The following is a 12997-nucleotide window of genomic DNA, read 5'->3' as shown; positions in this document are numbered from 1 at the left end:
AAAAAAAAAAAAAAAAAAGCATGCTTTGTTTTGTAGGTACATTCTAACACACTTCATCGTTATTTGGTTGTTGTTGCTGGGTGTTTTTTTTTCCAACAAATTCTGGCATTCGGTTGCAGCAGATTTTATTTTCTTTGGTTAAAATCCAGGTCGCAGAGCATGGCATAAAAGGAAAATGGGGAAGACCTGTCTTATTGGACATTTCAGAACAGCGGCGACTGCAGGGCAGAGCGGTCTCATCAACGTTTCTAAAAACGACTACACAATAATTAATATATATGTAATAACTTTACTTTGACTGTTGTTCAAGTTCAAGTAGATCAGGCTGTTAAAAATTACATGGTATTTTTTAAGCACATTGACACAATGCATGCACATGGGTCATATAGTGTAGGGGAAAAGCAAGACAGACAGAAAAGACAAGAGGGGGAAAAAAAGAAGTGCCCGTATCGTTGGACCTACCAGGGGCGACAACAAACGCATGCTATTTTGGCTGGAGTTGACCTGTGCTACAATCAATGATTGTACATGTACTCATCAAGTACTATTATAAATGTCTTACCTCCCTGTCGATATACGTCAGGCCATTCATCGGAACGGACGGTTCAACCATTCGTATCAATATCAGTTCACGACCAGCCTGGGCTGATCGAGCGGATTTAGTTTTGTTTGAGTTAGAGTTTTTACAACAAAAATAGGTCATCATATATTCATATTATAACTTGATAAACGTGCTAAGCGTTCAAGAGAGAATGCGAGCTGAGAACAACTGTCTCCTGTTTATAATAGGCTACTTTCTCTCGTACAAAGAACAGGACACAACAAAAAAGAGAAAGGGTATAGGTTTTTTGGTTTAGTTTTAGTGGAGGTTTTACGGCGCTCGCAACTGCATAAGGTCATATGAGCGCCAGAAGATTAGAGGTGTGACAACAGAGTAATAAACATAAAAAAGGAGGGGAGATAAGGACGATAGATGTTTGATAGGAAAGAAGAAGCAAACCACACCAGAGCACCCGCTAACCTCCCACAGCACAAGCAACACAAATAGGTCGTTACAACTTGATAAACGTGCCGAAGATTAAAGTTAAAAGTGTTACTTAATTAAGCGTTCAAGAGAGAATGCAAGATGAGAACAACTTTCTCCTGCGTATACTTTCTCTCGTACAAAGAAAAGGTTTTAAAAAAAGAGAAAAGGTGTAGGTTTAACGCCTTTATCACAGGATTAGGAGGAGAGAAAAGAACGATAAATATTTGATAGGAAAGGAGCACACCACACGAAAACACCCGCCAACCATAAATTATTATTATTATTACATGTATAGGTAAGTGTAAGCCAGATACTGCACCCTAGTGAAAGAATAAGACACTAAGAGACCAAACACCATCAAAATGCTCGATAAAATAACTTTCCCACTTACGTAACACTGACACCGTCAATCAGCAGGAGACCAGAAGACAAATTGGTCAGAGTTTTTAGCCCGCACAACATTAGGCCACGCTACCTTAGAATTACAAAGTTTTGTCTAACATTTTTAGTTGTTCGTTTTCAGTTATTTTTTTTTTTTTTAAATTATGGGGGTTTTTTGTTTTGTTTGGGCGAGTGTTTTACGGCGCTCGCAACAGCATAATGTCATATATGAGCGCGCGGGACAAACCTAATATTTTCAGTGGGTAGGAAATTTTGAATTTTGCCCGGGTGGCGGAGGTATCGATTTTAGACAACCAAGGGATCTTTAAAATGTAGCAGTAGAAATGCTGCAGAAAGAGTCAGGAGCCCAGAGGTAGGGGAAAAGGAGGTGAGGGGGTGGGGGGCAGAAAGAGGAGACGAAAGCAGACGAAAGACCAATTCTAGACAGCAGAAAAGGAGGTGAAAAGAGACTATTTTAGAGAAGAAAATTTTTCGGAAGCAGTAAGGATTCGAAGACCCGAGACCTTTGAATGAAAGGCCAACACCCTAACCTCTAGGCCACGAGAGCCCCCGTTTTGAACTAAGACCAAAATAAGGTCAGAAAGCAAATGTTCCACAAGTATCTTCTCTATCAAAACCGTACGATTATTCTGAGTCATTTTCAAAGTATTCAAAGAATAGCATTAGGCTTGTGTGAAACTCATAATTTTCAACGTCAAATTTCTCAAAACTAGAGGTAGCCTACTGAGCGGATATACTTGTAACTCTGGGGTAGCAATTAGACAAAGACATATTTTGTGATGCTTCTCACTACTCATCATAGATGGAAAGATAATTAAAAACCCAAAAGACTGACCGGCCATTTATTAAATTTATTAATAGGCCTACCAAGGAAAAGCAACATGCCACACACTCACAAAAGAAACAGTTTCACAGTATTCACACTGACAATATCTTTATTATTTCACCAAATGCATGACTCAACAAAATGTCGACGTAACATGTACTACCAGTACACAATGTGAACATTAATGATTAATGTACATAAATGTCATTTGTAACATCTACATATATTCGATAAAGTGTGAAAACTAGGACTTATACTTATATATCGATGGCTGAACACAAGAAGTGGCTGGATCTATATATACTTTTGGTCAGAATGGAGTAATGGATATGGGCAGTAATATTTTCAGCCACTCCCTTAGTACCTCAAAATATCTACGCCGTAGCTTAATTTGTTATAGCGATATTAAAGTAAAGTTTCTTTTTTGACAATGTTATAGAGATTTCAAAATCGTCAAAATTTCAAACACATTTTTCTCTAAACTATGAAAAGTTAAAAATAGATCTAGTCACTTCTTGCGTTCAACCGTCGATATAATAGATTAATTTATATCCACCATAATAAGAAAAAACAGTGAAACACATTGCTTAAAGTTAAAGACGATCTTTACAAATTTTGAAGATACAGCACCTGATCCTGATGCAGGGCTAACACATAAAATCTGTCCCTGTAGTTTTATGCACTCCGAATAATTGGGAAAAATGTGATCATTTTTTGGGCATAATTTTTTATTATTTTCCTTTATCATTCTATGTTAAAATTAACAGAATCACATAATTTTACATTTTTGGGCTGTTTGCATAATTTCCCTTTTTTTGGTGCATAAAACCGCGGGGACAGATAAAAGGTGTCCCTGGAAGATTCTTTGGGGATCTGTTTCACAATCAGTTGAAACTAAAAGCAGTCCCTCCTCTTTGGGATATAAGAGAAATGACTATATGATATCCTCATTGCCCCTCTCACCCGGGACCAAGGTATAGGCCAAGAACAAACACTTTCCACCTTTCCCTGTCCTGGGCAAGCCTCTCGATGTTATTCCATGCCTTCCCACTTTTCTGTACATCAATTTCTGTGGCTCTTCTCCAGATTCCACGTAGCCTTCCCTTGATCTTTCATTTTTACCAACTACATACTACATGATATATAATTTTGATAAAAAATCTTTTTATTTTGTGATCTTTTAAATTTAAGAAAGAAAACGAGTCATTTTGTTCACTTTGATGTACCGGTTCTGGCTTTTGATATTATTTTTATGGTCATACGTACTTTTCAATAAGTTTATTTTTTAAAGTTTTATTATCAGCAGGTTGTAGGAGTAGCAAACCACTGTACGGATGATGTTGCCCCATGATGAGAAAAATGTTGTTCATAAACATACTGAAAACTACGTCCTGTCTTAAGAATATAATCAAATTCAGAACCAGCATACCAAAATTGGAAATTAACAAAATGACGGTGAGCCACTATTTTTCTTGCAGGATTTAGAGCGGGAAAAAAAAAAAAAAAAAAAAAGAAGCATTTTTTCACCAAAGCTAAAATTGCCTTTTATACCAGTATACTATAGAATAATTTTTCTTATCACTAAGAAGTTTGACAACTGTTTCTTGAAACTCATCTTGTAATAAAAGCCCTTTAGTATGGGTTTGGGGATGCATACCAAAATAACGCATAACATAAATCATTTAGAGTAAATTAGAGCTGGGAAAGAGAAACACTAGAGAGGGAACCAGCAGCACCAGCACTATCCTATCCATCCACCAGGATTCTTTCTAGGAAGGACAAAAACCAAGACTAATGGATTGTTTCCATCAAGACGATTTGATTATAGTAGGCAAGCTATTTCAACACAACCTGTCAGAGCCACCGACTCCTGCTGAGTAATGTACAATTTTGGAATTCGAAAGAAAAAGACGAAGACATTAAAAATTGCACAACAGCTGGTCAACCATTATAATGTTATAATGAATAATATAACAAAAAACTTCTTATTAAAGTCGTGTACATTAACAAAAAAGAATGGGCATAATATAAAGACAAGACCAGTAAAGTAATTTTGAGAGAGGTGCTCCAAGTGAACAGCCTTATTGAGTAGGAAATATGCATTCATGCTAGCAGCAAAGTCATGAACTCCCCCCCCCCCCCTCCCTCAAGAAAAAAAACCCCAACAAATAAACAAATTACCAGAGTTCAATCGTATGGTTTGTGGCATAGAAATTATTTTTTTTAAAGTAGAGGGTTTTACAACGCTCGCGACTGCATCAGGTCATATGAGCGCCAAGGGGTGGGTGTAAACAGAGAAGTCTTTACAGGGATTTAGACTTAGACTTCTCACCTCTCTAGCTTCAACAGCACAAGGTTTACTTCGACTATCAAGGCACCCCAAAATAGCAGGTCACAAAAGAGTGACAAACATACAAAAGAAGTAGAGGAAATGACAATAGTAAGGATCAAGAAAGAAAAAGCAGCAGTTCCCTGTTGTAGATCAGGCACAGTCATGAGCATGACATGAGTCAGCCCATTTACAATTCTACTATGCTTGAACAAGAAATGTCCCCCCTTTGGGAATGGCCTAAAGACACTTCAGTCAGTGGCACTGCCCCGGGGGGTAGAAATTTTAAACTTGGGTAGATCTGACAATAGTCCATCATAAATCATGACAAGGTGTGAGCTAACAATACAGATGACAGAAGCAATATGTTGATGGTGGAATGCTTTAACTTTGTAACTGAAAGTAATAATGGGTTCCTTTTTTGTTCTATATTCGTTACAAAGTGGTGATGAAGGTTCAGAAAAAAATCTATCCTCATGACAAGGATAGGCATCCAATATACGGTACTATTTTGCCCTGTTTTAAATCTGGAGACTAATAGCAAGCAGGGAACGTTTTCTAATGCCTGCTCAAAATTTTTTAAAACTATTTTAATAGAAGCCCTCCCGTTTCGCGTCATATTTACTACCAGAAGTCAACTCCTTCACCACTTTAGTGCCGTCGGATATGCGAATAAATAAGGTCAGTTTTTTTCAGCTTTTAGTTTTAGGCAGGTTTTTTTAATAATCCATGCTTTTGTAGTCATTAGGGGGGTTTCAGGGGGTCTCCCCCCGACAAGCAAGTACGTAATAGCTGTGTAGTAGGGCGGGCGGGAGGTTCAGAGGGGGTCTCCCCCCCTGAAATAATGTGCCGTAACATCTAAACTAACCATTTGCGACGTTTTTCAATGCCAAATTTGTGTTCAGGACCCTAAAAAAACCCCTAAAAAGCTACAAAATAATACCATTTCTGAGACGGGAGGGTTTCTATAAATTTACCAAAAAAAACAACTACAAACTAAACCAATAACATGGTTAGAGCATAATACCACCAATATATCGCTACCATAGAATTACAAAGTTTTATCTTACATTTTTGGCCATTTTGAGTTACTAAGACCATGAGGTCAGTAACCAAATGTTCTATCTGCTCTACTCTATCAAAATCATAATATTATTCTGAGTCCTTATCAAGATATTCAAAGAACTGCGCTCGGTTAAGTTTGACATGCTGTCAAACTCAACATTTTTAATGTCAAGATTCCTCAAAACTGGGTAGGCTCCATGTACTGAGCAGATAAAACTTTGCAATTCAAGGGTAGCGAGATATGGAAACTAACACACATGTAGTACAATACTTGCAATGCTTTAATAAAAAGAAGGAAACAACAGCGCTTTGACTGACAAACTGTAAATGTTTTACGCCCCAATCAACACATTTCCACCTCATTTTGTGAAGAGAAAAATAAAGTAGTATCGTCCGTCCATTACATCCATCTTCACCACCGGAACCAAAAAATCAAACCCACATTTTTTATTATATAGAGAACAAAAAAGGGTGGCACTTATATGACCTTATTGTGTTGCAAGTGCCGTAAAACACAAAAACATAAAAAGAGAAGAAAAGAGCCTCTAACACAACAAGCTATGGCTTTGAACGTATCATAGGCACAGACTCCACTAAAATTAAAGCTGTTTACAGCATGCTCACAGTCCTACAATACAATAGTCTACTTTCAAAGGTATATAGGCCTATTTCACGCCTTCAAACAATTATTACAAAACTACTTAAAAAATCATTGTCACACTGGGTTCTTAATTTTTGTGAAAACATTTTTTCATGACCACACTATAAATGTATTTTTCTGATTATTCCCACAAAATGCAACATTATGCTTTGTAAAACTTCAAACTTTATTCAAGCTTTGTTGACAATGACCGATATATGTTTACTCCGATGTCCCTCCTTTTAATTTTCATAGAAACAGTAACATCATACTGAGAAATTAATCCTTAAAAAAAAAAAAGAGGGTGGAAAATATGAACAGCCGCTAATTTTTCGATGTGACCACGCCCATCCCCCCCCCCCCAAAACCCACATTTGGCTACTCTGAAAACTTGTCATTACAAACAAACAAAAATTAACAACTATGTAACAGACTCTGGACCAGTGGTTTGAGTTTGACTACATACATAAATTCTCCTAGTTTGCATTGAATTTTATAGAATTTTTAACGGCTTAACAGGAATATAATATGTTTTAAAAATCAACAAATCACTTCTGGTTCTGGGATGCCGGTTTGGCCGACAATTTCATTTTCTTCCTGTCTTTGCTCTGCTTGTGCACCAATTTCCTCTTTCTCTTCAACCTCTCCTGGTCACGAACGTCCATGGTCAGGATGGACTTTCTCTCCGGCACGTTCTGAGCCAAGTTGCGGCGCTCCTTCTTCCCAGGCCTCTTCATGGCTGTCATATACTCGGGAACGGGGCAACCGGCCTGCCGGATCATTCCCGCGATATTTCGCAGAAGAGGCTTATCGTTCTCTGTGAAGAATGTCACAGCTCTTCCTTTCTTCCCCGCTCGTCCAGTGCGGCCGACACGATGGATGTAGCTGATGGCACTGGTTGGGAAATCGTAGTTGACCACCAGGTTCACCCCTTTGAAGTCAATGCCGCGTCCCATGAGCTCGGTGCATACCAGAACCCAGATCAGACCCAGGCGGAAGTTTTTCACCACCTCATCACGTTGACCCTGAGGACGGTCTGCATGCATGACGTCAATGCGAATGTTTTCATACATGAGCTCAGTATACAACTGTTTGGCTCTATCCTTTGACTGAACGAACACAAGAACTGGCGGTGTCATCCCCTCTTTGATGAGATTGCGAAAGGCGAGAAGTTTTCCATACTCATCCCCAGTGAAAACAAGTTCTTGAAGAACAGTATTTGTGGCAGTATTCTTCGCCCCAATATGCACTTGCACTACATTGTCCAAATTCAGCTTGCACCACTCCTCTACATCCTGAGCAAACGTAGCACTGAACAGGGCCCGACGAAGGTTGGGATTGGAACACGCCTGGTAGATGGTCCCGAGCTGGTCCCGAAAGCCTTGTTTCCCGGCCTCAAACATTTTGTCACATTCATCCACCACAAGCCAGCGAAGATTACTCACAGTGACCAGCGGCAGCTCGTTTTTGAGCATATAGATCAGCCGATTCGGAGTAGTCACCAAAATGTCAAACTGCTGCTGGCACTTTTTGGCCATTGTCTGCTCTTTTTCGACCACGCAGATTTTGAGACCAAGGCCTTTGGAGAGTTTACGGAACTCACGTTGGGACTGTTTTGCCAGCTCCCTCGTGGGAACCAAAATAAGAGCCCTTGGGCCTCGGTTTTCTTCCCCATTCTCTTCTCCCATCAGCTGACTGAGGTCATGGAGTACGGGTACAATAAATGCTGCTGTTTTGCCAGAGCCAGTCGGAGCACACGCCATGGTATCTCGACCTTGGAGCATCAGAGGTACAGCCTGGCGCTGAATGCCTGTGGGTTCCGCATATCCTTGAGCCAGAACATTCCTCAGAATAACCTCACTGACACCATATGTGTCCTGTAACTCTTGGAAGCTGGCCAGGGGAGGAGGGACATCTGTGCCATTGGCGTGGATGTGATGTTTGTTTCTTAGATGATTCAACTCTTCCTCACGGCGTAGTGCTAACTGCGCCGCTGTCTTCTTTTTCTGCTTTTTCTTTTTCTTCCTCTTCCCTTCACTCTCAGAACCCGCCTTTTCTTGCTGACCCAGCTCCTTTTGAGCAACAGAGTTCTCTACAGCCGCTGCTCCATTCAAGTCTTGCTTAGGCCTGTTAACTTTGACCAGATCAGCGTCACCACCAAACCTCTTCATGTCAAACTTTGCAAAAGCCGTGAGCTTCCTGAACAAACTGTTTCCCTGCATCTTGCACTATATTCACCTGCGAAATAGAAATACAAAACAGCATTTATAAGACTTACATTTGTCCTAATACCAAAAAAAACAACAACCCTGAAAGATGATAATGACTGTCCGCTAAAATTCCCACAATATCACAGAAGTGAACATTTTTTTAATGTGACATACTAAAAATAGATACTATTTTGTGGATTTCAAGGGCCATTTGATGACTGACGGAGAGTTAAGTACATAAGGACAAGGAAGAGAGTAAAGATTGATCCTCTCTTTAGGAACACAGGAAAGTTTCCTCATTTCACAGTTGCAAATGGGTACTTGGCAATAGGTGGAGACTTTCCAGAATATTCGGACCACAGCCCAGGAACCCAAAATGATAATCTTAAATAAAAGAGGTGCAGGAGCTGATGACAAGGCAAGGACAGCAACAGGTAAGATTGCAGTGCAGTGGTTTGGCGCTTCACCCTCGTATATGGAGATGTCAGTTTAGTTTTCGTATGAGTTTCACGGCAGTTGCAACACAATAAGGTCATATAAGTGCTGAAATTAGAGGTGCTACAAGCGAGTAACAAACACAAAAAGGAGGAGAGATCAGAACGACAGATGTTTGATAGGAAAGAAGGACCAAATCATACCTGAGCACCCGCCAACTACGCACGGAAATGTCATGAAGACATTTTGATTCCCCTGTGCCTATAAGGATAAATATTACAGAGTACGGTGTATGATCTGTCTTTCTGCTGAGACATTGGTTGTATCTCCCAAGCCTCAGGTTGGTCCGATAGGGTCAAAACAGCCTGTCTTCTTAACCCTCTACCGCCATCTGCAGCAAATTTGCTACACAACATTTCAAAGTATATATATAGTATTCATAAAGGTTATGATTAGTTTCGTTAATCTGTTCCCACTTTTAAAAAAAATAATAGCCTAGCTTCTGATCCAGCAGAAATTTGAAAATTTGAATTTGCATCAAGTTCAGCTTGGACTGTACATGAATGTATTTGTTATTTGTTTCTCTCCTGTGAATGGCAATTGTGAAAGACAGATCTATCATCTAGATAAGTCAAGATTGGCCTCAATTTGTCTCTACCACTATTCAAGATGACAATCGGTGCTACCCGTTATATACCGCCGGCCCCGCTGTACTACCAACATCATGCTAGTCCCAAGGTAGGCGGTATGTTGGGGTTTGACTGTACTTAACTAGCAGAGAAATACAGTCCAAATTGTATGGATGGCCACCAATTGTTGAGGAAAAATGTTGTCTCAGACAAGTGGACATCTTACACAATAACATTGTCATACATAAAAAAAAATGTTTTAATGCAAGGGGTGGGTGAGGGGGGAATGAAAAGTATGACATAATTTACAAGTCGCCAGAACTATTAGAGTCAGAGCATGTAGTACCCCATTCTATACCTCCTCTTTTCCTCCCCAAACAAAGTTGTAGGCCAACACTCCTACACCCCAAACAGTCGACAACGAAACCAACCTTGCATCCCCTAGCCCATCACGCGCTAAGCGGTAAAGCGGGCCCGCCATGGCGCAGACAAAAGTCCAAAGAGCAAAAACAATATCTAGGTACACATCTAGAATCTAGTAGAGAATTATTGGCATTACAGAATGGAGTGAATAGCAAAGTATGATACCTTGCACGCAAAGCGTGCGTATAGCAGTAGAGTCCAAACAATATATCTGATATATATATATTATCGTAGTGCTATTCGCGACAGAGTGACGCTGTGACAATTAATGCGGCGTTAATTGCGACAGAGTGAACACGGAGATCTTTTGCGTTGATTAAAATCTAACATAATCTTGATCTACCATTTCCGCTTCATTTCCCAGCGAGGTGGTCCTAGAGTTATCTAGTCTCCACCTGACAGGATGGAAGGCTTTCTTGAGCAGGTATTCAAATTCAAATCTTACGACTAATTTGACAAAGCTTTTGGCTAAATTTAAAAATGAAAATTTTGTTGCCTTTAGGAAGAAATCATGCTGAAACAGTTGAGAAGGTGAGTTTAAGGTGTGTGTGGCAAAAATCTACATAGACTTTCTGTACAGTAGAATTGCCTTCATCTGTACATATTACAGTAGCGGAGGGTAGTGAAGGGCTCACGAGCTTGAGCCCCCCTCCCCTCCCCCCAAGTCTATCCCAAGGCAAATGAAAACAAAGAAAATAAGCAGTCGAAACTGTTCTGATCGCACGCAAGGAACACAGAGCGATCAACTTGGCGGCTTGCTCGTTTATCCAATCACTGTTGTCACGGCTTACAACTATAGTAACCTAGTAAGAGCCAATCAAATGTCTTTAGGGCTCAGCAATCAACCAGCTCGTTCGCACGGTCCCTCCTTAATGAAACCCCTTTTGTAAAAAGGTAGAAGACTTGAAAAAAATAACACTGCACAGAGGGCTCACGCTCTCCCAGCCCTGACAATGGGGTGAAAGTTTAAGACACACTTTCTCCCAGTGACACAGTTACCTATGCGCCCATTGGGCCTTTGTTAGGCACGTTCTATTTTCCACAACAACACGACCCAATCCACCTCATACACGGTATGTGTTTGGAGTGCTGTGTGTTTGTGCTGCTGAGATTTAACAGTTATTAATTACACCAAACCACTTTTGATTTTGAGGCAACTTTTTCATCAGATAAAAGCTAATTAGAATTTTGGAGGTGAAACGGCTTCGTCCCCACCATCGTGAAGAATTTAACGCAGAACAAAGAGATAGAAGACAAAGGTGACTCTTCTCGTTTGAATAGTTCTCAAAATGCTGTGGATCGCCGTGAGTGTAGAGAAATAATCACTATTTTGTTCTTATTGCTTGCTTTTTGGTGGTAAAAAAGTGGAAGAAACCAAAGCCCCATCCAAATCTTGGTCCACCCACCGCCACTGACACATTATGCACAGCCCAAATACAGAGGTGACAAACATTACTACAAAACATCAGCAGCATACAACAGCAACAAAAACCACTAGGGGCAACAACAGCAACAACAAGAAAAGAGCTGCGACTGTCTTTGTTAGTTTGGTGGGTGTGTGGGTAAATGTGTGTGTGAGTGTATGTGTCTGTGAGTGATTGTGTGCGTTGTGTATGGTGTATTTGAGTGTGTAAGTGTGAGTGTGTGTGTGTGCTTGGTATGTGTGTAGATCTATATCTAGATCTAGATTTAGATTTAGATCTAGATCTAGATCTAGAAAATCTAGATTAGATCTAGATCTAGATTCTAGATCTAGATCTATATCTATGTGTTTGATTTTCTTTTGGGAGTGTGTATACAGACCCGGTAACCGGGAACAAAGTCACAAAGTATACAGACCCGGTAAGGAAACTCTTTTGAGTGATTTCGGAGAGTTTCAGCGCCCTCTTGGCTCAGGGCAGACCTAGATCTAGATCTAGGTTCTTCTAGATCTATGGTCTAGATCTAGATCTAGATCTAGGCAGACAGACTTAAATCTTTGATCTAGTTTCGCGGCTAGCCTAGATCTAAATGAAGATTACGGATGTCTTTTCGATGAACGATCGTTCTTCCTCCGTTTTGGAGTTGGACGAATCACAATTTGAAGAAAAGAACAAGTTACAACGTCAGAATTTCAATCGAGCAGCCCCCCCCCCCTTCTCTCTCTCTCTGTCTCTCTCCTCTGTGTATCGCTCGCCTTCTCTTTTTCTTTGTTTGTCTCTGTCTTTCTTTGTCCCCACCAATTTCCCACTCTATCTTTCTCTCGTTCTCTCCTGCCAACTGGGGCATGTCATATATACATTTTGCTAGCATCCCCCCCCCTCCTCTCTCTCTCTCACACACACACACACACACACGATTTCTACCGGGTCTGGGGGTTGAAACTTCCCGAAATCACAAAAGAGTTCCCCTACTGGGTCTGTATACTTCATGACTTTGTTCCCGGTAACCGAGTCTGTATACACTTCGTTTTCTTTTTTCTTTTGAACTTCCTTTTTTTTTTCAGACTCACTCTGTCGCAATAAACGCCGCGTTGATTGTCACAGCCTCATTGTCGCAATTAACACTAAATCTACCCCAAAAAGTCTAGAGTCTAGATCTAGATCTAGATCTAGAGTCATTTCCGTCTACAATACAAACCTCACCTGCCTGGGCCTGATAGTAGTAGTGACAGTGATTCTGACAGTCTGAATCTTTCTGTGTTAAAGCTAGGAAATGACCAGTTCAAGCACAGAAACGTCTCATATTAGTCTGTTTTTAGCTCCAAGTTTACCCTCGCTCGGGCTTCGATGCACTTCCCCAGTGTGCTACTTAGTGTCGCTCAATTAAAGTTAGTTCACTCACTGTTCTGTTCGGCATGCACGCGACTTTCACTTGTCGTTTCGTTTTCACAGCTGGCTGGATGCACAATTCGTATCGCGTTTTATCATCATTTCGATATCACTGTAGTATCGATATGAATACATTTTTATGATCTGATTTCTGAACCCAGAAGAGCCTCTTACCTGTACATAATAACCTTTTTTAAGGTG

The 12997-nt window shown here is 40.3% G+C and overlaps 1 protein-coding gene across 3 annotated transcripts; it reads right to left on the bottom strand.

Annotated features, from left to right (window-relative positions):
• Window positions 1–6652: 6652 nt before the first annotated feature.
• Window positions 6653–12942, bottom strand: LOC101862470 (probable ATP-dependent RNA helicase DDX52). 3 transcript variants are annotated; one of them, XM_005090639.3, is made up of 2 exons: window positions 12810–12942; window positions 6653–8527 (listed from the first exon to the last, which is right to left on the bottom strand). In XM_005090639.3, exon 2 carries the CDS (start codon window positions 8509–8511, stop codon window positions 6838–6840), a length of 1674 nt encoding a protein of 557 aa, XP_005090696.1. In that variant the 5' UTR covers window positions 8512–8527; window positions 12810–12942; the 3' UTR covers window positions 6653–6837. The 3 variants fall into 3 exon arrangements, with proteins under 3 accessions (XP_005090696.1, XP_012942530.1, XP_005090695.1); XM_013087076.1 differs by lacking the exon at window positions 12810–12942 and adding an exon at window positions 12606–12803; XM_005090638.2 differs by lacking the exon at window positions 12810–12942 and adding an exon at window positions 12611–12803.
• Window positions 12943–12997: the final 55 nt, after the last annotated feature.

The sequence above is a fragment of the Aplysia californica genome, unplaced genomic scaffold (genome assembly GCF_000002075.1).
Source record: "Aplysia californica isolate F4 #8 unplaced genomic scaffold, AplCal3.0 scaffold00020, whole genome shotgun sequence".
Lineage (NCBI taxonomy): Eukaryota > Metazoa > Mollusca > Gastropoda > Aplysiida > Aplysiidae > Aplysia > Aplysia californica.
This window is presented reverse-complemented; position numbering and strand designations above follow the sequence as displayed.